The sequence below is a fragment of the Fistularia commersonii genome, chromosome 17, assembly GCF_037954325.1.
Source record: "Fistularia commersonii isolate RoL2024-O1a breed Wild chromosome 17, RoL_Fcom_v1.0, whole genome shotgun sequence".
Lineage (NCBI taxonomy): Eukaryota > Metazoa > Chordata > Actinopteri > Syngnathiformes > Fistulariidae > Fistularia > Fistularia commersonii.
The window spans coordinates 4,877,963-4,904,139 of NC_141300.1; the positions used below are offsets into that span (position 1 = coordinate 4,877,963).

The window sequence follows — 26,177 nt, forward strand, 5'->3', positions numbered from 1 at the left end:
TGTACCTGTAACTTTATTTCATTCTCCACAGGAATCAGTTGCATTAAATTGCATTCAACTCACGCGTGTCCACTCTTAAGAATAGCTCCCGATAAGCTAAAATTGGAGGATTTCACCCAAACCTACCCTGGTATTTCTGCCATATTTGTCATTTTACGTGGTTCAAGGAACACCTGAACCACTGGCTGATCTGGATGCCGATAATAAATGGATTTCAGTATTGTGACATCATATTGCGTACATCCATGTCTCTTAAAGCCATCTTTTTGACTCCTCGTCATCAACTGTGATCCTGGAAACCATTTGAAGGGAATTTTCCACATTCGATGCAAGCATCCGTTTATGTTAAAGGTTGAATGATTTAGAATGTGTGGATTGCAGTGTTGTGAGGCCTCCCAAAGGACATATTTTCACCATACTAACAAAGTATAAATGACAAATGTATCTATATATATGTCATGGATGATAACAAGACTGAAATAACTTAATTTAAGGTGCCCGATTCTCAGCATCGGGCAGAAGCACCAGCTGTTTATGCAAGTTTTGGCAGGCATTAGCTGGCGTTACTCACGGCTGCCCCTCGGGTGTGTTCTCTGGTATGGAGATGATGTAGCTGGTGTTGGCGAACTGCGGCGCTCGGACTCCAGCCACTACAGAGAGCATGGCGGGAACGCTGCGGCTGCCCATTCCATCGAGAGCGACCACGCTTAACAAGTACTCCCTGTCGTTCTGGAGCAGCAGCCCCGTGGTCGACACCTGGCCCGTCGTTTTGTCCACCGAGAAGCAGCCATCGCCGCCTGCAGGGGGGCACAAAGACATCTGAGACTTTTCTTTACCATTGGCAAGTAACAACTGAGAAATAGAGCAGCAGAATGTATTCTTTGTAGCCAGCTTTATCTTCTTCAAATGAATATTTCAGCACGTTGTGACATCCCTTCATGTGTCAAGTCGTTGTCATTGTCTTTATAAGTCAAGTCAGATTTTATGTATACGGCGTCAAATCCCAATGCAGTTGTCTAATGACACTTTGCATTGGGAGCAGGTCTGGGCCCCACGTTTTATTACCATTGACAGAAACCAAACATTCCTCCGTGAGCACTCTGAGACAGTGGCGACCTCGGACAGATCTGCGCTCGATGGCCTTCTGTCTCAACTGGCTGGGATCAAAAAAAGGTTAGTGGGAGAGGAGGATAAAGAGATTGAAAACTAGGGCATGATCAAGGAGGGTTGATATGGGCAGACACAATTGACCTCTTCTTATTAATAACTGTATCACCGATAGTTACATGGTAACAGCTGAATGATATGATAATAACTTCAATGTTCATTAAAAGATAACTGTGGCGGTCTCCTGGCAGGATCAAAACACCCCTTTCGGAAACCTCCGAAATAAGAGAGCCAAGGACTCGGCAGAATGCATGAGGTTACCAGCATATATGCATTGATGAAGGGACGTGAGAGCAGACAGGATAAGAAGAGTGGGAGGAAAGACAGATGTCAATCATGGGATATCCTTCTGCAGAGTCACCCATGGCAACATCATGAGATACTACCCTCGCCCTAACGATGAGCTTTCTCAAAAAGAAAAGCAGCAGAGCTATAATATACCAGAGCTTGGTATATTATAGTTGAACTAACAGGCCAAGTATGGAGTGGCTCCACAGCTTTGACTTAACAACATTGTGACATTTAAATCTATGATTTAAACTCTTTGGTATTTTTGGTCAATCAAACTATGCTCCCACGGCTCCCTTTGCAAAAAAAAAAAAAAAAAAAAATCGTTGATGTAAAATCTATTCAAGAATAGTGATTAATTATTGATTCATTTAAAAAAAAAAATTTTTCAAGTTACATCTCTGCCCTTTTCTTTCAACAGTGAATTCAGAAATGACTGTATCGTGTTTGAATTGAATTGGATTCTTCAAATATTTCATTTATCTGACAATGAATGTGGTTTTGTGATTAATCCTGCATTTGTAAGCTGGAACAAATCACTTTCTCATAAATGTAAGTTACATTAAAAAGAATATGAAAAAATAAAATGCTAGAGATAATTCTTCCGTTAGAGACGCCCCTCTTAATGCCTGTTTTTTTTTTTTTTTCAAATCACAAATAAAAATGTTATTGAGGTATAAAGATTGTAAACACGAGGTGCTATCTGTCAGCAATACATTCGACCTTCGAACCAGAAAATAGCCGTAGCCAGCTGCATCTCGGAGATTTTCCGATATCTGTTACAAACTGCATGAAGGGCCAAAATCCCACCGGACACCATCCTGTGTGTTTCCAGCGCCGCATTCCTCATTAACATCTTGTTAAGGAAGCACCCAAGGCGTATTTGCGATGGGGTAATCGAAAGGAAATCTGGTTAAACACGATCATTTGCTTAACAAATGTGTTATGACATGTTAATGAAGATTAGTCTTTATCATGACACTGTTGTGATAATTAATTTGGCGGCTGGTAAACAGTAGCCGGGCCACTAATGAAAACGATTGTTGGGTTTTGCCTGCAGCTTTGTGATCAAGAAATCGCTCTTTTGAGAAGCTGCACAACAAGCTCGTTGCTCATGTCGCAGTCCTTTTCTGGAATCGTAAGGTTTATGAAAGACAAATTACAATTTTGCCTGGAACCACATGTCAAATCCTCGGGTATGAATTTCCTTATTGGATTTTTTTTTTCACTTTTGCTAACTTGGTTTGCTTGGAGTGTGGCTCAGTCGGTCGTACTTTCAGGTCTTTTTTTAATGTCTGGTAGACCGGGCACAAAAAATAATGGCACACAGAACACGGAGGCTCAGATGTGGAAATGCGAACGTGGTGATGCATTCTAATCCGACTGGTAAACGTGAGTTTTGCAGGACATAAAATAAGTATAATGACAGCCTCGAAATCGAATCATCGTGCTCTTTCACTCGGCTTTTGGCCCTTTTCTGACACTGCTTTCGCCAAGACTTTGCTTTTGAACAACAAATATAGTGACTGGCTGTCTGCGGATGTTTCACTTTGTTTTATTTATTCCCTGCGAGTCGCATTATTATTATTATTATTATTGTTGTTGTTGTTGTTGTTGTTGTTGTTGTTTTTATTATTGTCACTATTATTATTAATATTATTATTATTATTATTATCATTATTATTATTATTGATGATGATTTTATATAAAGTGTTCTTTACAAACAGAATGCTTTTTTAGCTTTTTTTGGACTTTGGTCCATTGGTCTATAGACATACAGTTTGGACCCAACGATTCGAAGATGCACTGCAACATAAGGTGTCGATACATTCTCTATACTTGCGATCCATCAACTTATTTTTCAATAATACAAATAGGAGGGACAATTATCTTCAGGCACATTATTATGTAGGACCTTAATTTGCACTTAACCCCGTATGAAGAGGAGAAAACTGTTCTACATTTTATTTTATTTTGTTTTATTTAGATTTTGATCTTATCACAGGATCCCGCTCATTGCGATCATTCTACCAGCCGTGTTTACATGGCGGCAAAGCGGCCTTAATCTACGAATAAAGATGTAGCGATATGATGGAAAACTCCTGCTACAAATACCCAAAGGCCATTTTGACCAGATTATTATCTGAGCCTTCAAGACAGGACGGTGCACATTTCAAACTGCTGTATCGCCACTTACAAATCTAGAAAGCAATCACAATGGCTGTCAGTGTAAAGCTGAAATCGTGGCCAGATGGACAGACCTCGCTTATGAAAAGGCCAGCTATTCTCTCATCCTCTTGAGGTTGGAAAGTTAAGTACATGATAAGAGGGTTAAATAAACGATGGGCAGCCTCGACATTGGGTTTGATAACTCCTGAGCAAATTCATTTAGTCGGCGCGAGCTGTGGGAGGCGGGCCTGGCTTCATAGAGGAGTTCTTGGCACAGTGAACGAGACCATGGGCACCTCTGGATGATCGTGATTTAACTTGCATCAGCAACGGACTAATGAGTCAGAAGGAAGTCAGTGGTGTTTTGCAAAGCCCCATTGGGGAAGATTAGCACATCCCCCATCTCTGACATGCCAGCAAACCTCTATCCCTGCAACCACCAGGGGGTCTATGGTTCTGGCAGACTTCCAACAGCTCATGAGTGTATGTGAAATAGGGTAGTGTGTGTGTGTGTGTGTGTGTGTGTGTGTGTGTATGAAAGAGACAGTGGCAGACAGATAGACCAGAGAGCAGGGTAAGTGAATAAACGAACGTGAAGGCGTCTGGCTATAAATGGAATTGCACGTTTGCCGTGCTGTGTGTGTGTGTGTGTGTGTGTGTGTGTGTGTTGGAATGAGTTAGATACAAACATTGAGGCAGAGGCAGTGACCAAGGGAGAAACTAATGGACACCTAAAGAGTCCATGAATGCATGAGTGACTGTGTGAATGTCTGTTTGTAGCGACCGCGCTGCTGATCTGACCGCTCACATTTACTCCCTGTGCACAATAGCAAGTCGGACGATTTCAACAACCTCGTCCTCCCAACCGTATGTGTGTGTGAGCTCACCGTCTGACAAAAAGTACTCCACTTCTCCACTTTTCCCTTCATCACCATCGTGTGCTTGAAGCTGGTAAACAAATGTTCCCGCGGGGGCCTGAGGGGAAACTCCAGCCAGGTAAGGGTAGGGCTTCATATTCCACTCGGGGACGTTGTCATTGACATCAGTGATCTTCAGCTTCACCTTGTTCAGGTACCAGTCCGGGCCTGGGGAACAGAGACAGACAATGACGGAGCACTGGTTACCCAAAGTGACAGCTGTCATGTAACTGTGTGCGTGTGTGGGGAGATGAGCAGCCGGGCGAATCTGCCCACGGACACGCAGCCGCTCGGCAGAGGGGCGGGCTAGCTCAGGTAGCGCTTTTATGGAAGTCTTCTGCTCGACCTAATGCTTAACAAACTATAGTTTAATAGTCTTTTCACACTTACATGCACAGAAACACACAATTTCATTTATAGATTTGCATATAGATATTTCTTTTCCATGGACAATTACAATAAATGCATTCATTCATTTCCTGCATTATTCATTATGCACGCTGGATTGTATTTGCACTTGAGCCAATCACAGCTGATATTGGCAAGAGACCCACTGCAATCTGTTATAGTGTGTCACATAATAGTTTAATGTATATGTATATGTATATGTATATGAATATTTATATGTATATGTATATATATACCAGTGTGAGGCAGGTGAGGCAAATCGGGAAAAATAAAAAGGTAATAATGACAATGTGAATTATACATTCACATTATATAATTAAATATTAATACTTTTACACTGATCTGTGTTATGCGTGTGTTTTCTGTGTGATTTCAATTATTGTGATATTCAATTATTAATTTTTAACATATTCTTAAATGAAAATTGCTGAATTCATACATTACCCTGCAAACACAGGGCCACAAGACTGTGGTTCTGCAGAGTGCTGTGTTGCACATGTTTGTTTTTGTAATATAATGTTTTGAATAGTACACTATATCTTTTATATAATTATGTAAAATTACCTTCTACAGCTTGTGGAATATTTTTCATGTAAATGTGTGACAGAATTACTCTCACTGTTCAAACAATAAACCACAAAGAAAGTCACATGGTGAGGCATACAGTACTGTGCCGCACCTTGAGGGGGTGCATGTGAGGTGGTTTGTATCTGAATATTTAGAATATTAAATAGTTATAAATAAATAATCATAACTAAATAATCGAATCAAATGAATAAATGAAACTATAAATGAAATAAATAAATGAAACAAAAAAATAAAGTTGTACAACAATCTTTTTGTGCAGAAGGATAGGCACATGGACCATGAATACAAATAAAGGTAAGACCACAAATAGATTTCTGAAAAAAAATTAGATGAGACTAAGTAAAAAAAAAAGTGTTCGTTGAAAAAAAAATGAATCCCAAGCAAATTATTCTCTTGTATTTCTTGTTCTCCACTTGATTAGCAACATGCATTAAAACTGATTAAAGCGCCGGATTTGAATGTTTTAAAAACAACTAAAAGTTGAACTGGGTGTCAAAATTGAAATTTTTTGGTTTAGCCCTTGATACTCATATTTGTTTAAAATGAGTATGAATTATTTAGAACACACTGAGGGTGCGAAGCACATTAGCTCCAGCCGTTATCTCTTGCTGCAATAAAAGAAATAGTCTTTCTGGGCCAAATATGTTCCTATGCATGTGTGTGTTTGTGTGTGTGTGTGTTAGAGAAAGAGAAAGAGGTACGCTGATGAGATATGAAGCATTGCCAGTTGTCAATATGCATGCAGTCATTTGAATAAAGGAACAACATACTCTTTGGAGTTCTTACAATTGTGAATCTCAATCCAAAGGAGTCAATGCCTTAACAACCACGAACCACACCTCGAGCTACTGATGTTTGCATATGTACATATGAATTGATATGTCTTCAGGAGTGAGGAGGATGAATAGGATCAGTAATGAGTCCATCGGGGGGGACAGCACATGTTAGATGTTTTGTTAGAGCAGGGTTGGGCAGAGATACTGAATTTACAGAAGTTGGAACTGAAAGTTAGTTGCGTGTGAGAGGAGAAGGGCATGTGAAGAATGGGGCTAGATGAAGGTGGATGAATTGCTGAGGTGAATCCCTGAAGCGAACAGCCAAAAGTAAGAGAAGATGCATGATGATGATACATATATATATATATATATATATATATATATATATTGTGTGTGTGTATTTGAATATGTTTGCAAACATACATAAATACATACTTACATAGTGTATATGTAGTGTAATACATATTTACTGTATATACCATATATGCATGCACACATATGTGTACTGTATGTATGTATAGATGGATGCATGCTTGTATACACTATATACATGTATGTGTATAGATATCTACTATATGTATTATGTACACGCATACAAACATGCGGTAAATTTTATGTATGTATGTATCAATATTTGTGTGTGTGTGTGTGTGTGTGTACAAGCAACAGATAATTGCATGAATGTGTTGACTAAAGTATTTCATCCAAATATCCGTCGTCTACCGTCGTCCAACAGACAACCATTCACTCACTCATTCAGGGCAATTTTGGCTAAGGATTTTTTTTTTGCCAAAAACTAAAATGACATGAAATTAAATAAATTGAAGTGAGGTGAAGAGAAATGGTCAGCCCTCAGCAAGAACAAGCTTGAGTGGGTTTTTCTTTTTTAGTTTTTCCCGTATTTTCCCATGAAAAAAACAAAAAGAAAAAAGTATTTCAGCCTCATCCCGTGTGAATGGTCAAGAGAAAAAAAAAAAGAAGAAAAAGCAAGGAATTCCTCCTCGCCCAGCAGGAAGCAAGTTTACAAGACTCTAAACACGGGAGCTTGACTTGAAAAGACATCATTTGCACTCCTCTTTTTCAAAAAACATGCACTGTGCCTTTGTAGCCGAAGCTACATTCATGTCTGCAGATATTGCAAGTTCTGGTTAATTTCACCGCCCGCCACCCGATGAAAATTCACCGTGCACCCGGATGTGCGCGGTACTCGAGCAAGGAAGCAAAACCCGCATTTTGCCGAGCCGACAACTATTCAAGCCATCTTCGCGTGGCAAGGCTTTTGGAGAATTGGATTACACCACTGGGGCAGGGGATGAAGGCAGTTTGTTGTTTTTTTTTTTTTTTCTTTGTCCAGTTTGTTTAGACACGTGAATTTTCCAGCCGCCATTCAGTTCAATCGTTTGAAAGAGAGGCTCACCTCACCTTCTCTCGGTGTCGGGCCTCAGCAGATAAATAACCGAATTTTCACTTTTTGGGCCAACGACTCTTTCAAGTGCCTCCGCCTCACCGTGACCTGCTTTGCAGATAGTTGACGGTCTTTCTCCAGCCGACTGGGCTCGCCACATCTCGCAAGATGCAAGGCACAATACACATCCATACGGCTGCAGATGCACTTAAATCCAAATGTGTTATTCAGGAAAGCTGGAATAATCTGTAGGAGAGAGATTGTTTTTGTACATATAGTAGTCAATTATTATTCATGAAAAATGGAGCTCCATGACTGACATGCTTGCCCATCAGTTCATATCATCACAGGTGGCCACAAGACAGAAATGTTAGGGCTGACAGTAAAATAGGACTTTTTCTTCAATTCTCTCGCTGTAATGAGAAGTAATGAATGTGCCTCACGCCTGTTCAGGAGAGTAAAGAGGAGAGCGGCAAAAGGGGGGCACACATGTGAATATAAAATCGGTTAAGAATGAAGACGGAGCAAGAAATGAGCGATGACCTCGATCTGCGCGGCCCAGCAGGACACCAACACGGACACATATGCGGGTTGTCTGTGAAGCCGTAATGACTTCCACGCTGGCAGCACAATGTTGAACCCAATGATGTGGCGGCGCTCAGGTCGGTTGCGGACAATCGAACCTGCAACACCTGCAGACGTTTTCCCATCTGGGATCGATTACCTGAACAGCATTCTAAAATCTATATGGTGGACATGAGGGCAGATGAAGTTAAGTTAAACGGATATAAAACCTACAAGGCTCACACAAAGTCAAATCTTAGAGTAAACGATCTAAATTGACCCACTAAGTTGTTCTATGTCTGACTGTGTTTCCGCCCTGGGCGCAGATTTCCTCTAACGCCTGGCCAGCAAGTGCAGGAAATGTAATATAGAAAATTAATAGATGGGCGGTCTATGCCAGAAAGCTATTAGTGATAGCAATTAGCGATTAGTGATAGATCACCAGAGCAAAATATTTGAAATCAGAAGATGAGCTTGTATTTATTTTTAGTTGAGCTGGTCGAGGAGTCAGTGCCAGTGCCGCTGGACACAATACATCTACCACATTTATAAAGATGAATATTTATGCCTCAATTTCTATTTGTTGTCTGGCTAATTTTCAATGTTGCCAGGCAAAAGCAGTGATGTAAGGTCAGGATGAGCAGAGCAAAGGACTCAGACTTGAAAATCCTCGGGGGGGGGGGGTCTCATATGTTGATGTATGATGTAGACTTGCGTCCTTCGAAGAAGCTGGGAGCAAAGTGGGGCACGGCTGAATGGATGTTAACTGACTAGAATTCTCATTTGTCAAAAACGCTGTGCATTTAAATTTTCAGTGTTAAATATTGTCTTTTAATTTAACTTTTCTTGGCGTGTTAAAAGTAAAATAAAATAAAATAAAATAAAATAAAATAAAATAAAATAAAATAAAATAAAATACTTTGAGTTTCATTTTAATCATGAATAAACAGTATGATTTAATATAGTCTTAAAAATATATCATCTTATTGTTCTGTGTAAAGTTCTTCATCCATCCATACAGCATATTCAGAATAAAATTGTTTGACTTTTCAGTCCAAACAGTATCCTTAGTAACTTTTTTTTTACTTCAATTGAAAAAGCTGCAGTGTTAAAACAAAGCATTCACAAATTGTTTTTTAGGACTTATTTTGGCAAAGTCGACACACAGTTTAATTTGCCATTTTATGCACTGCCGTTCTTCAACACTGCACGAGACTGCTGTTATTGGACGTGGCATGGAGACTCTCATCGAGGCATCCGGGTTCCCATGGAAACCCCAACAACCGTTTCGCTTTTTTCCCAAAGTAAAGTAACAGTGACTAGTGCTGAAGTTGCTCTGCGCAGCAGGTACTTTGTCTCATGGTCACCACTTCTTTGGAGTGAATAAGAAGATTCCAGAAATCCAATTACGAACCCGTTCACCGTAAGCCAGGGCAGAGGGCAAGAACGCGCCACAGCACCCAAGGCAAAAACCAGCGTGCGACTGTAAGGCAATGACGACCGCAGGGGAAATGTAACATGTAACTGTCTAGAAATCACAGCTGGACATTATTATACGCGTGAAAGGAAATGCAGCAATCAGAAAAGCGAGGGCCTTCAGCTTTACAGAAGATAGATTCAAAGTTGATTTATTTGGACGGTAGCTGTTTTGTGGGTCAGATTAAATTGACCCAGTACATGTGAAAGCCTTAATGCTCTTAAAATGATGCTGTTGAAGATCCCGGGGACATGTGACAGAGTTTTCTTACCATACAAGATTTATATACTCACACATATACATATACATATATATATATAAATATAACACAACACCACCCTGGTTAAGTAACTCTAGGAAGCTACTGTCTATATTTACACTGCTCAAAACAAATAAAGGGAGCACTAAAATAACACATCCTAGATCTGAATGAATGAAATATTCCTACTAAAAACTTTGTTCTTTACATAATTGGATGTGCTGGCAGCAAAATCTCACAAAAATTATCAATGGGAATCAAATGTATTAACCCATGGAGGTCTGGATTTGGAGTCACACTCGGAATGAAGTGGAAAAACACACTTCAGGCCGATCCAACATTGATCTAATGTCCTTAAAACAAGTCAAAAATGAATCACTGTTGCTTCCCAAGTGGAGAGGTGTGACTGACTTGGAATTACATTGTGTTGTTTAAGTTTTCCCTTTAATTTGTGAGCAGTAGATTTATTTATGCACTATTTCATATTCATTTGAAATGTAAATTTTGTATAGCATAACTTTTCATCTCTTCATTTCCTCCTGTAAATGATGTCCAAAGTTCCCACATATAGTTTACCACATTTAATGCAAGTATGCATCTGTATATGCACATAGTATCCATTCTGTAAATCATCTGTATATCACTGATATCATACATGTCAGACGATTGCTTAATTTATCATACTGTTAATTTATTCATCATTTATTCATCACCTGCTGCTTTTTTGCACATCTGGTTAGATGGTAAACTGCATTTCGTTTCCCTGTACTTATACATGTGTCACTACAATAAAGCAGAATCTAATCTAATCTAATCCAACCACAAAACAATACCAATTTCTCTCTTTTTTTATTGTATATTCCTACTGTTTATGTTAACGCTGCCAGTCAAATCGCAATGTTTCGTTTTGGGGCTCCCTCTGACTTGCGGAAGTGCGTTTGGAGCAAAAGTAAAGTAAGCCGCAGTATTTACAGCTCTGACACCGATACCATAAATACCAGCTATGATCTCGTGTCAAAGTGGCACAGAAAGGGCTTGGGGAGAGATGCCGGGTAGCCCAGTGGGTCGAGGTCGAACACTAACTTCATCTCAGCAAAGATGTCACTCCCTCAAATGTGCGGCACGCATACACACACACACACACACACACACACAAACACGCGCACGAAACACGAGCCTGAGGATTTTAGATGGGATACTGATTGATCCTGCTCCGTCATGCCTTGACACATGTTGGCAAAGTTGACATAGCTTATGGTAGCTCTCTCTCCCTCACGCACACACACACAGGGGTTAGTTAAAGACTTAAAAACAACGATGTCTTTCCAATCCCTTTATGCAAAGGCTATCCTGTGAGTGACCTCAAGCTATATCTGATCTTAATCCCAGAGGGAGGCAGCGGGAGTCAGCAAGGTGCCTTTTTATTACCCGTCGATGATCCAACAGATGATGGAACTATAAGATCTCCTGAAGTTAATTACAGGGAAATAGGAATCTTACATTACTGAATGCGACGCACACATGCACACCACAGGAAGCGCTACGGTGAATCTTCGGGTGTTCCTTCGCATGAGTTGAAAAGCAGAAAATATGCTGAGATCAAACAAAGTCCTATTCCTTAACTGGCTTAGAGTTAAGATGAATTTTGATGGATAATACAGCGCTCGCGCTCAGGACTAGCTCGAGAGCGTTCACAAGTGAAACATAATAGCTATAAAGTGTGTGACAGCTCCTAAAAGGATTTTTAGAGGGATAATAAGGGAGTGCGGAAGAGGGAAGAGAAGAGAATTAAGTTTTTTTTTTATTTTACCATGGCTTGTAAGTTGCTCTGTGGATAGAGAAAGTTCAGATTTAGATCTGATGAAAGTTTTTATTTTTTTGGTTTTGATAAATAGGCGCTGTATCACGGGGGCGATGAAACTAATCAGCGGTCAGATGCTATCTTCTAAAATGTCAACAGTGGCAGTTTGTGCTGTTTAAGCCTGATCAACCCGCTTTGGAAAAAAAAAAAAAAAAAAAAAAAAAAGCTGTGATGAATAATGAGGGCAGATAAATATCCGGCTGCCGGGAGCAGAGTCTTAAAAGGCATTTAATCAGACCGAAATCAACCCCAGCTCATAACATCCAGTTGACTATCCTTTTTTTTGTTGTTGTTGTTTTTCGTTTTTTTTTTTTTTTCATAACCCTTCCCTTACGCGTATTGGTGTCGATCCAACCCATGTCTCCCTTGTAATAGTGGGGATGATTTTACAAGGCTCCATCTAATTAGCTTGTTACGGGGACTAATCAGAGCCAAAGTAGATAATTAGAGCCCATCAGCTCTGGAATGATAATGAAGAATATACGTGTGTGTGTGTGTGTGTGTGTGTGTGTGTGTATGTGTGTGTGTGTGTGTGTGTGTGTGTTATGAGGTGTAAAAGTGAAAAAAAAACAAAACATGTGGCACGCACTCTGGTTGCAGAGATGTGTGATATCGCAAAGATCTGGCGTTTTCATTGGCTGTGAGAAACAGGGCCCGTGAGGAAGAAAGTAACCTGACACAGTCTGCTTCCCCTAACCCGAAAAAAAACAAAAAAGATGCTATCAAAGAAGTGGAGAGATCCCAAAGCGGAAATGTGCTTTTGGGAGGTTTTGCGTAAGTGTGCCGTGAGGCCCGCCTTGGTAGCATGCTATAATCCCCCCAGAGCATCTGCTAGATGATAAACTGAAAAAATTATATACCATAAAAGGTGGTTGATAATGGGTTAGTCCGAGATCTGTGGGTATAATAATGTGGCCGCATGCAGGCGAGTCGTGCATCGGTGTGTGTTCCGTATCAGTGGAAGCCTTTTCTGTTGATGTTTCCCGCTGCTAATCCTCTCCTTGGGTAGTTGCTATATAAAGCCGCTAAGTGGCTTGTCGGTACGAAAAAAAAAAAAATGGAGAGAGAAAGTTGTCTCAAGTGCTTGTGTGCACATGCAAAGCGTGCACATTAAAAAGACACCCCATGTGCATGTGTGTGTGGGAAGAAGATGAGAGTAGAGAAGGGATAGAAGGACAGAAAAGAGGATGAGTAGAGCTGTGTGAAGGAAGGAATGAGTATTGTGTGATGCTTAGCACAGAGCAGAACAGAGGGGAGATGCAACAGAATAATATCTGAGCGTTTTTCCATTCCTCCCTTGGTTCCTCCAATGTCCACTCCGGGAGGAAGAGAGAGAGGCATTAAGATTTTATATATTTATTTATTTATTTATTTGTTTATTCAAAATTAAGGAAATTGCATTTGTGAGTACTTCTGCCCATGCGAGACGTTGCATCTCGGAGGTGCTGACGCAGGAGGCGGGAGAAAAGGAAAGCCCAATATCAGCTCCGAGGTGGAGCGATACGTAATGTTGGCCACCACCTCGGGGACGAATACGAGGCCCAATACGTGAGGCGTGCCGGAAATCTATTAACCGAGGAATTCGAGCAAACACTCCGGAACGGCCCACACAATACAAACACAAATACAACATAATTTTCCATCAGGAGCGACTCGTCTTCAAGGTCTGAAGCCTTTTTTTTGTTTTATCTGTTGTGCGTATTTTTTTTCCAAACACACCTTGCAGTAAACTTGTATTCCCATCACCAATGCCGATTACAGAAGAGATTAAGACTAGGAGTGTGTTCCTATCCCTTTTGATGCGCCATTTTTTTATTGAAGTGTGACAGCAGAAGCGGCAGAATGCTAATACATTTAACTGAACAAAGGTACTGGCCGTGATGTGAAAGCGCTTAAAGCCCATGAATATATAAGCACATTTCAGTCACACATCGCTAACTTTGGTAAACCTCTTTCATTTAAGCCTTTTACAAATAAACAATGAAATGATTGCTGCGGAAGCCCGGTGGCGCAGTGGTTAGTGGTTAGAACGCTTCTGCTTCACAGCAGGAAGGTCCCCGGTTGGATTCCGACACATGCCCTTTCTGCGTGAAGTATCACTGAGAGTTTCTTTCCACAGTCCAAAACCTTGCAGCAGGTTTATTGGAAAGCCTGTGTTGGCCAAACGTGTTGACTTCTATGTCTGGACTACACACTCTCACTCCCAAGCCTGTGTCGGATGCTGATGCGCCGAGCAACCCTTTCTCATTTTTCAACGAACCAGGAGAAGCGTCTGTTTTCCTATGCAGCGTCATTGGAAAATACAGACTCCGTTTTTATTTCGGTTAGGTTTAAGGATTCAAAGTGTTTATTGTCATATGTACAGTGTGGACACACGTTTCCCTGCACAATTAAATTCTTACTTTGCTGTCCGCAGCGTATTTGGATTTGTACTGATAATAATTAGGTCATGTAAATCTTCTTCTCCTTTCGGCTTTTCCCTTCAGGAGTCGCCACAGCGAATCAACCCTCTCCATCTAGCCCTATTCTCTGTATCCTCCTCTCTCACACCAACTACCTTCATATCCTAATTAGGTAGTGTAAATTAGGTAATGTAAATGTTGTTATGAATATGAACAGTGCTGGCAGTGCAAGTAAAACATTAAGTGCAGTTTGGTGCAACTCGCAGAGTGCAGGTGCAAGGACGAGTACAGTTTGAATGGCAGTAGTTGCAGATGTCTAGTCTATAAGTGTTTAGCAATGGATACAGGATGCTGATGTATCCATGATGCGCCAGGTATGTCGCAAAATGACTAGAAAGGGGTTATAACACGTCGGTACGTGACAAGAAATGAACTTTTGCCATTTGTCAGGCTGTTGATGCCTTGGGAGTGAGAACGTGTTCATCTGTGTGACGTGTGAATGAGCGAGTGAATGGTTGGAGTTGATAGTGTGACCCTCCGTTCAACCAAAGACATTTAAGCCCCACACTTGTGCCCACGCCCACGCCCACACACACCTAGCGCTGTGCAAGCCTGACCGCAGGATAAGCAGTATAGATAATGAATGAATGAATGAAAAAGTTTATGTTTTGCAGCGGTTTTGCAGCTATATGCTTGGGCCAAAACTCAATTTTTCAACCTTGCAAAAATCATACGGCTGAAATGTTCCAGTTGCCAAAATCTGAAAATACGCTTGATTGAAGTTGTTCAACAGTCGCTTTTGTCATTGTGTCAACAAAGCCGTTCAAATTGCCCATTGCAAAACTTCTCAATGCAGAAAACTCAAAAAAAAAAAAACAGGAGAAGCAGAAGGTTTTGTTTGCCATAACAGGTGCCATCCGGGAGCAGCGATGAGTCACGGATGCTGAAATGGGAGGGCAGAGTCCAGTTGAGACTCCTTCTTCCCGTTTCAAGTGCCTCGTGTTTTTCACAGTACATATGTGCCAAATAAGAAGCCCGCGCTTGTTTTCCATGTTCAAGGTGTGCAGCTGACTCATCGGCTGCAACGCTTCTGCAAGAGGTGGTGAATCTTTTACCTGATGTGTTCAGTTTGATTCGTGGGTGTATGTTACAAAATAAATCCACGTTTTTTTTTTTTTTTTTTTGGGTTTTCATTGATTCAAGCACACAATTTTGCCCCATTCACTTCTTTCTCCAGCAGTAGAAGAATGTTTTCACAGAAAAAAAAAAGGCGTAGAGGAGAGGCAATCAGTGCTTTATGGACATCAAGCAAAGGGGAGACCTTCAAATGTTTCAAAAATCTTTTTTTTTTTAAATCTTGTTTGTGATTTTTTCTTTGGCTCGACCACAAACCAACCAGTGCATTGAAAATCTCAAATTGTGCCTTGATGATGATGAAGATAATAATAATAATAATCAGAGCGCTGTTGGTTCCGGTAGGTAACTGATGATTTGTATATTGTTTGTTTGCTTATGGTTATATTGCTTGTTGTTTGCTGAATTGCTTCTTAGCATCTTTAGAATCTGAATTGGGCCTCTACATGTGTTTACCTTTGATTTTGGCAAAAAAGGTTAGTAAAATCTTGTCCTATTAATGAATTAAGGTCATAATAATGATAATAATAATAATAGAATAAAAACCCATTTTAAAATATAATAGATAAATAAATGAATTCAAGCATCAAAGTTAAAGATGAAATCAGACTGGCTTCATACTTGTGGTCACAAACTCAAACGGTCAGTAAACTGGCTTTTAAATTGACAGCATTCTTTCAGAATCTATGTCTATTGCCTTTCTTTAAGCTCAATTACTTCAAATGGAGTTACCGTGGCGACACAGGTTGCAGAATTAGGATTATTTCCGTGTCACGTTTTACATTCTTCCCAAATCCAATATGTCACATTTGGGCGATTAAACAAAGGCGCCTGCAGCAGCATCACAAACAAACTTGCCCGGACTGCAGGACTAATCCTCCATCATCCGTTACAGGAGTCTACAAACGAACCCACATCCGTGTGATTGAATTTCCTAAAACATTAGACTTTTCTACTTCCAATGCAGCCCCCTGCTCAAAAACAGCATCAGCATAAATAAGACTACCGATTTACGGTGAGACGAACCTTATCCAGGCCATGGCTGTTTTGTCCTGCATTGACAAAACTAGTCATGCGCTTCAGACCTGACTCCGGGATTTGCCGAGACATCTCCCGGGATTGCTCAGGTGGACCCACCGCTGAGATTTGCACTTGCCACACCACCCAGACAATCTGCGCACAACTGTGGCTAAAGTTAAGCTGAAAGCTTACAGAGTGGCGGCGATGACTAACCAATCATCAGAAAGGCACAGTCTGACCGTCCTGCTGGGAAATGGAGATTCCATGCATGAACTCTCACATTTCCCATTAACATACATCATTTCTCACATGCTGCGTGATCAGTTATCTGAATCTGGAAAAAAAAACAGAACGGTGGAATTACTCCAGGCCTGAGTTGAGACTCGTGTAATTTCCGGTAATCAAAAATTAAATTTTGAGGCGTGCAATGCATTTGAAGCTCTCTTTCTTGAAGCATTTTAAGTTTGACATAGATTAAGAGATTAAGAGTTTAGCTGACACCTTTCAGCAAGATGCTCCATGGTGAGATCCCTGCAGTGGGCCTGTCTGTGTAGTTTCCATAGTCTCCTCCCAGAGTCACAACACATGCAGTATGTCAATGTCTCTATATAATATGTGAATGAGAGAATGAATGGTTGTATATATCTATATGTGGCCCTGTGATTGACAGGTAACTGGGCAAAAGAGAAGAGAAGTTCTCACCCAATGACAGCCGGGATAGGTTGGGGTTGATCCTTGGAATGAATGAATGAATGAATGAATGAATGAATGAATGAATGAATAACATGGGCCCCAATTTGGGATGTGGAGCCTTCAGAGTGTGGCCATATGGAGCTGCGGTTCCGTGTTCACCCAGATCTGCCGTCAGATACGGTTGAGAGGCAACTAATGAAGCAATTGCAACCTCAGCCACCCTCCCCCCCCTGCCCCACTGTTTCGTGACGTATGTCCCTGCCTGTCCGTCTCCCAATTTCACCCTGTTAGCTATTACATCACACACACCCACACACACACATATCACAATGTCCTTTTGTTTTGTACTTTGACTAACTTCTCCGCCAAAGTCACATTTAACTGGGAGAACTTTTGATGCGGAATCGCGTAGCCGTCACTTGAAACCATTTCCTAGAGAGGGAAAAAAAGACAAGGATTTTGCTGTAAGAAAATAGTTTTTCGTCATATGTTTTGACGGGAGATAAATGATCGTTTCACACAAGGACGCGGAATTATTCCAGCCTGAAGTAAGGGCTCTCGGTCACCGGTCAAGGTGACATTACAATTATTTTGATCATATTATTTAGCAGCAAAAATGTTTGGGTTCTCTTTGGGAGTGACAAGGATGGATAAGATCAGGAATGAATCCATCTGAGGCCAAAGTGAGATGGTTTAGTCATATTTGGGGGATGGATCGTAAATATATTGGTAAAAGGATGCAGGAGGTCTAGAGGAAGACCAAAGAGGAGATTTATGGATGGAGTGAAAGAGGACATGACGTTAGTTGGTGTGAGAGAAGACGATACAGAGAATAAGGTTAGATGGAGGAGATTGATTCGCTGTGGCACCCCCGAAGGGAAAGGCAAAAGGAAAAGAAGAAGATTTGGGAGAAAATGAAAATCAGCGTTACTGACCGCTTGACAAGAACATTGTGAAAAATTCGAAATAGGTCTGTAAGTAATGTGGTCAGTGAGGTACCGCAAACAATGAGACAAGTAAAAATAATAAATAAAGAGATGATCAGGTACAGATGCAGGGGCATGGCACAGTTTTTAAGGTGCTGCTGGGATGGCTTGAGGGTAAAACCTGTTCCTATTTCTTCCTACAGCGATCTGTACATCCTTCCAGAGGGGAGAAGGGAGTGATGGGCGTGCGGTGATGTCTACAGCCTGATTCTGGAAGAGTATAAGTCCTGGATAGATGTCAGTTTCACACCTATGAGTCTTACCGCAGTTAGTCCTGATTCAGTCTGTTTCTGTCCTACTTGCTGGCTGAAACACAATTGTAAAAGGGGAACAGAACAGACTTAATGACTGCTGTGTAAAACTGACTCAGCAGCTCCTGAGGCAGGTTCAACTTCCTGAGCTGGTGCAGAAAGCACATCCTCTGTTGGGCCTTTTTGATCACACCATCCGAGTTAGAACCTGGGAGGTGATGGATCCCAGAAACCTGCTGCGGTAACCAAAGTGCTGTTTGGCATTGGGTTGGGCGGCGCTATAGAGGGGCTCCTCCTGAAGTCATCTCCACATACTTGAGCAGGTTCAGCTGTGAATACACCACAGTACTATCTAGACTCAGATGGGTCACCTGAACAGCAGCGATTAGTGTGAAGAGGGAAGAGCAGTGTGGAGAAAACACACCCCTGGGGGGCGCCAATGCTGACTGCCCAGTTGCTGGATGTGATCTTTCCTGGCTCACCTGCTCCCCAGGTGCAGGCCAGGACAGATGGTGCAAAGGGGTGATGTGAAGTCCATGAACATTGCAAAAGTTTTGGTGCTGGAGGATGCAGACCGACAAAAATGCCTCCTCGACGGGAGACTTTCAGAACGCCTCGTCAAACCCTCCCCGGGCGTACAAAATGGGGGTACAAGTTCTGCCCCTAGTGACAATTGAGATGACATCTCTGCCCTGGAGAAGGGTTTCCCCTCCTCTACTCTGGGGGATGTCTCAGGGATCAGTCAAGTCAGTTAGAAATGTGAAATAAAGTGAATAAATAAAAGTGAAATAAAGAAGGCTTTGGAGAAAGTTATGTGTACTGAGCTGTTTCATCCCGGCAATTGATACTGTTATCTGAAAAATGCTGGATTACATAGTTAGCAGCACTGTCTGATTTTTTGGGTACCTAATGACAATAACAATAAAAATCCTTTTTAGCTTGACGCGTCATAATATTTTACTCTAACATTTACCGGTGCCCTGAGTCAGGGCTCGGCTGCGGGGGAAGCTGTGTCTTGCTTTGTTGGGAAGTGATTTAAAAAAGGAAAAAAAAAAAACGTTTACGTGCTCGTGTTTTCATGGCCTCGGAAATACTGAGAAAACTGGATGAATTTTTAATCTTAAACACTCAAACGTCTGTATACGCTGTTCTCAGCCGAAGCCCGGAGGATTTTGTTTACTCACCTCGAGGCCATCAGACAAAGGTCTGTCATATACTTCAGAGTTCAAGCCAGGAATAAAAGGGACAAAGCCTTTGCAATTAGAGCCCCGAGGCCCTGGAACATTCTGCCAGAGGAAAGAGGGCTCTCTCAATCGATGCCTTTTTTTGTGATCTTCTAACTGTCGGGTCTTCTTTGCTCTTCGCCTTAAGCAAAAAAAAAAAAAAAAAAAAAACAATCCTGGCACCTTTAAAATAATCTATGCAGATGCAGAAGGTAAGTCAGATCTTTATCATTATAATTATTGGAGTGGTCCTGTGATTGACAGGTTACCGATCCAGGTTAAACCCCGCCTTTCACCCATTGGCGGTTGGGATTGGCTCTATTTCCAACCCCAACCCCATCTGTGGGATAACGGTTACAGACAATGAATGAGCAAATGAATGTTGAATGCGAACAGGAGGGAGAACTGCATGGAAAACTATTGATTCCACTGTCAACACCTCGTGAACGCAAATAGAAACCGATGCAGATGCTGAGTGTCAGGTTCTCCACACAGAACATTTACTTTATAAAACTAACACCCTCCAACTTGTAAGATGCTGCTCAGCATGCCGACACCAACCAGCTGGCATGGATTTATATTCCGTAATCATATCTCGGTTATGAGAAACAAGTCCTTGAGCAACACGTGGGCAGCGGCTGCATTCCAGCTCAGGCAGAAGGTGAAAACAGACAGGTGGAAATTTTGCTGAAATATTAATTTGCCGGGGCAGATCGGAAAGCCGCCGGTCCACTTCGGATCGTTTATGGGGTCCGGAGCTTTGAGGCGGCAGAAAACTGCAAATGCGCACCTCCAGGATGCCAGTGTTTTAGATGTGCAACCTTCACATACATTATTCACACTCGACTTGAAGGAAGATTTTCGAGTCAACAACTTCCACCGGAGCCCCTGCCTATTTCTATCACACACAAGTCACCAGTTTCATCTCATAAAGATTGCAATTGTCACCGCACAGGATTTTTTAAGGCATTCAAAATATAAGAAAAGAACTCTGACCGCTTCTATGAAAATATTTTTGAAGCAGAGCTAATTGAAGGTTGAGGTTTACTTAATGAATACTACCGGTATACGTAAACATATATATGCAGACAATATAGTATCAAGAAATTATCTTGATTATGGTATTGTTGCATTGTGGACATGTCTTGCTGGAATAAAAATGCATGAAAACATAGCGTCGTGTTGTGAAATTAATCTGACACTAATAGGTATTGCAGAATTATACACCACACAAGAGAAGACACTGAACAGTTTATAAAAAAAAGTAAAACAACCTTGGAACCTTCACAATAATCTATACAGATGTATAATACGAGTCAAATCTATATTATTATTATTATTATTATTATTATTATTATTATACTTTATTATACATTATTATAAAGTGCCTTAGTTCTTTGCAGGCTTTCAGGCTTTCCCTGCCTGTATTTCTCTACGTGCGGGTTCTCGATGTTGTTTCTCATTTGCGAATCGATCACCAATCTTAAATATGGCCGTTACTTTAATTTCAAAGCAGCTACTTCCTATCCTTCCATGGTCAAAGGACACCGTATTGATCTTCGATGTTGCTCATAGGTAATCGATATTTTGCTTGTGCTTGCAACGGCAATATGTAACCACAACCCATCCTGGAGTGAAAACTTTTTGAAACTCATATTCAAACCCCATTTCAAACGCACGGCTACTGATAGATTGAAGATATTGGAAGTTTAATCGGTCTGAAGCACCCATTTTAACCAATCACACCAATATATCAGTGGCGACAAGAAGCGTGCGGTTATCATGACACATGCATCACGAAACACTCAAACGTGCAATCTCTACCTTGCACCTAGCAGTACAAGTGCTCAGCAGCGTCCATAGTGCAAGCGCCTACTTCTCTTTTTCACATATCCAAATATCATTTTGCATCACACATAGCTTGGATAGGGAGAAATACCAAATGGAAAAAATAACTTTTTTCACTTATGACAAGAAAATATGTTTTGGACTGTTAGTGTGTGTTGAAATCACACAGTAGAAAATCCTTTCCCAATACAGGCACCATTTTTATTCATCTCCAGTAGTATTGTGGATGTGTCTTGTGTAGATCAAAATGTATAAAAACACTGTCATGTTGTATGTGCAGGTTAATGATATTTAGATTTAGCTGACAGTGATAGGGATTGGAGAATCATACATCATGTGAGAGGAGGCACTGTAAGATACATTTAACTAATACAACTATCGATGGGGTTATATTGCAAATAAATGTATGTATGTGGTGTCATTCCAGGGCCTCTGCCACTTCTGCCACCCTTCGACCTCGTCCACTATGCGTCTGTTCAAGGCCATTATTGCTTTTCTTTGCAACTGTTTTATGTTATCATTATTTATTCACGACTGTAGGAGTCAAGTAAAAGACTGAGGAGCACAGAAGACTCAGTCTTACTGAGAAGAAAAACAGTGGAACCTTCTGAACTACACATCTGGTCTGATTTCTGAAGTTGAAAGCAGCCGTCTTTGCAGCCAAAGCTGTATTTACTTTGGGGATTTTCTGCATTTTATATCAATGCTTTTCTCTGACAAAAAGTACATCGTGATGGACTCTGTTGCTTTCGAGAATAAACATTTTTTTAAATTTCGGTGTTTCCATGCTAAATTAACAAATAGAGATAAAGAGACAAAATATAATAAACAACAGGGAATTCATTAAAATCCCCACCTTTCAATCAAATTGAAACAATCCTGTGAATGAACTCACCATTTCACAAATCACTAAAAGCACCATTATAGCCAAAAGGACACAGTGTTGTGAACACATTATTACTTTTCACACATCATAATCTGGCTTTCAGACGTGCGTACCCCTGCGTTAGTAAAACATTATAAATCTGTAATAGCGACAGGCGCACCTTCGACACAAATTAAATGTCGTTGGAGGGTTTGTTCATTGCGGCATTTGAAAAATTGTTGCGAGAGCACCTTCATTCCAAACCCGGTGCAAATTGCTATTGACAAGTAAATGTTCAATCGGTTGTCCAAACAGTGCCGTTGAATTAGAGGGAAGGAACAGTTAACGTCCCTGAAAACTGTCTGTGAGTGGAGCCATGAAATTATGGCAAAAGTAGTAATTAGTTGTGCAGAGTTAATTGTGAGGCTACCAGACAACTTCAGTCGAATTAATTTGATAAATTGGCAAATGTGTGTTCGTTTTTTTTCCTTTGCCTGCCAAGATATAATGAAGACTAGAAGCGGAACGTTTTTCCAAAACAAACAAAAAAAGACAAGCTGGCAAAGACGGTTTAGGAAGGCAAAGCTACGCCCCCTGAATCAGAGGTGATGTGAGGACTTCATCGAATCTCCTTCTTCCTTGTTCAGTCACGTCGGTCGTTGTGCGTCAGAGATGCCGCCGATAAAACCGAACACCTCAAGTTGGCACGGCAACAATCTATGAAGGTGGGATCTGCTTTTTCAAGGCATCAGTATAGAAATGCATTATACCCTGAATACTGCTTTAAATGAAATATTCAGAATTTCTTCATTGCTTTCTCTCACTTAAGGACAAGCTTCTCTTTTGAACAGAAACAGCAAAGTTTTGCCAATAAAAAAAATGTCACAAACAGAGACGTTCATCACATTAATAACATTCTGATCTGACAAAGATCTGTATTTTGTGTATATGTATGTGTCTTTATGGTGCCCGTGAATGTCTAACAAGGTGCCTTAAGTAAAATATATCCCTATGAAAATGCACAACTTTTGTGAAAAGTGTGGTCTGGTCCTGTTCAGAGGTGACGTGCTCATGGAATCGAAAAGAAAATCAGATATACAAAATTCTGCCGGGCATCGAGTGACAGTGATGAGTCAAAACAAACCACAAACAAACAACAGTCTCCCATCTGCCGTGAAAAAAAAAAAATCTATTTCTCCAGACGGAAAAGGTTAGTCAGTGGTCAAACCTGAAAACACTTGAATGTGGCCTCAACGTACACCATTCACCCTTTCATTCGCATGTCATATTCAATGACATGTAAATTCAACATTCAGTCGTTCACCGCCTCATTTACAAGTCACGTAGCGACATCCAGCCAAAAAACTCGCTCTTATTCACACTACATATCGAGACAAACCAGCATTCACTCTCTCATTCACACGCCTCATATAGAGACATTAAACATTAACCCTTTCATTCACATATCATATACAGACAAACAACCATACATTAATTCATCATAACATCGATCTAAAGTGGCAATTTCTTGCCGAAAGACAAAAGCGCATATGAATGCAATCAGCATTGAGAGAGTAGATATAAAGGTACCAGGTTCCAAAAACATGCAGGAGGTTCTTTGGAGCCCAAGATGCGTGAATGAATGAGTGAATGGTTGTTTGTGTTGACATGACGTGTGAATGAGAGATTGATTTGCTGAACATATTCTATATTTTATATATACTACATTCAAGACTGAGATTCAAAGTGTTTCTTGTCACATGTTAGTCGGGAAACATGTTTCCCTGTAAAAGGAAATTCTTTTTGTGCTGAAGCCAGACAGGTAACAAAAGAAAAGGAAAACAGTGATTAATGGCCATTCTATTGCAATTATATTTATAGAAAACAAAGAAATAGTAAATAGTATTAACAGGATGAGCAAGTTGAAGGAAAAGAGCAAAGTGAATGCAAACACTTGTGATCCCGGTATGTGCAAGTTGAGACAGTGCAGACTGACAAAGTTTGTGTGCTGTTTTCCGGTTGCAAACTCTCAAAGTGCAGTTTGGATGCAGACAGTAAAATAAACAGTCATGTTAAATGTCAAGTTGAGTACAGCGTAGAGTGGCTGTGCTGAGTGTGAAGTGCAGAGAAGTGAACAATCAAGTGTGTGTGATGGTCCCGAAGGTAGCGCATGATTACTGACATCTGTCAGTGGTTCAGACGTCAGATGGCAGTTGGGGAGAACAAGTTATTTTTGGTCGTGCCATCCAACATATATCACCCTGGAGTGAGAGAGTGAGTGGTTTCATGACTCTATATGTGGTCCTGTGGTCGACTGGCGACCGGAAAGACTCCGGTATCCCTGCGATCTTTAATGCAGGATAAGCTGAATATATAATGAATAGATAACGAATGAATGAATTTCCACAACATTCTCGAACCAAATTCTGTGCTGTTTACTTATCTGAACTGTAAAACACTATAAACAAACCACCTTTCTCTGGAGTTCTTAAATCTCGCCACCAACCGCGGTTGCGGTCAACCTACGTGCTGTGCGACAGTGCGTTTAAATATTTATTGAACAACGCACGAAAGACATTAAATAGGCAAATGCAGGTCGTGCTCTTGGTTTCCCTTAGTGTCTTTATGCGCCGGCGGAGGCTCGGAGGTGCGGGAGGACCTGAGGGTGAAATCGGAGCGAGTACAAGCGATGACAGTGCGTGGGAATGCTAGCCGAAGCTGCGGATATTAATTATACGGCCAGGTATTCGGGAGCTTTTACAGAAGCACTCCATCAGCAGTCAAGTGCTGTTTCTTCACAACTATTTCTCATATCGCACATAATTGGATCTGATTGTGGAGTACGCACTCCAATCTGTACTCTGGTTTTGTTGTCGTTGTCGCGGTGACGCTGCTAACCAAACAGACGGCGTGTGGAGAAATAATGAGCGCTCAGGCGCGAACATCGCTCGGCTCACTCGGCCGCCCTCCTCGTCACGACGGCTTCGTCGTACCAGAGGACGTGGATGCGCGTGCCACGTGCCGGTTCGCAGCTGTCGCTAAGGAAAGTCACACATTTGTATCTCGACTCTTGCGTCTGTCTGTAATGATGCCTTTTTTGTTTGTTTATTTGTTTGTTTGGGGGGTTTTTAAACCGCTTCCTTAAATTAGACCAAACACTCTTGGTGGCTTCCTACCCGACCTGAAATAACAAACGCCAGGGGGAAGTAGATGCATCAGTTTGAAACAACCTTTATCCAAACACACGATTCAATATTCCACTGGGATTTCTCTGAAAGAGGATTTAATATGTAGAGGCTGCAACTTGTTGCTATGTATCACCTTGCAATGTTTGGCACCTCAATCTGGGCTTTCATTTCCTCGCCCGGAGGAAGGAGCGTGTGGTGTTTGCTTTCTGCCGCTCGCACGCACGAACGCATGCGCGTGTTTGTGTGTCCGACTCAATAGCACACCTGGAATAAACTGCCTCCACTTTTTCTGCAGAACAGTCAGTAAAAGCGACTCAGCAGTATTTCCTCTCGGACAAAGCGACACCGCCAGGCTTGTGAAATGTACTGTAAGTTACCGGCGCCTTGCCTCACACCTATAAGGTCACTGGATCGAGTCCAACAGGGGGGCATTTTGTTGCTAAGTTTGCGTGTACGTGTGAATTTCCTCCAGATTCTCCGGTTTCCTCCCACAGTCCAAAAATGGACCCCAATAGGAGAAATCTAGACGTGTGAATGAAGAGTGAATGCTTGTATCTCTTTATATCAGTGGTTTTTAACCTTGTCGGAGGAACTGAACCCCAACAGTTTCATATGTGCATTCGCCGAACCCCTCTTTATAGGAAAAATAAAAACGTGATTTTTTTTTTTTTTTTTCGAATTCGAGACA

At 41.2% G+C, this 26,177-nt stretch overlaps 1 protein-coding gene across 1 annotated transcript in view; it reads right to left on the bottom strand.

Annotated features, from left to right (window-relative positions):
- The window catches only part of LOC147224827 (neural-cadherin), a 104,651-nt gene that overhangs the window by 66,775 nt on the left and 11,699 nt on the right, over window positions 1–26,177 (bottom strand). Inside the window, exons 2-3 of the mRNA XM_086163585.1 lie at window positions 4,512–4,709; window positions 572–797 (exon numbers count right to left, since the gene is read on the bottom strand). Of these exons, the coding sequence (XP_086019711.1) occupies window positions 572–797; window positions 4,512–4,709 (424 nt within the window). The remainder of the gene's footprint in view (window positions 1–571; window positions 798–4,511; window positions 4,710–26,177) is intronic.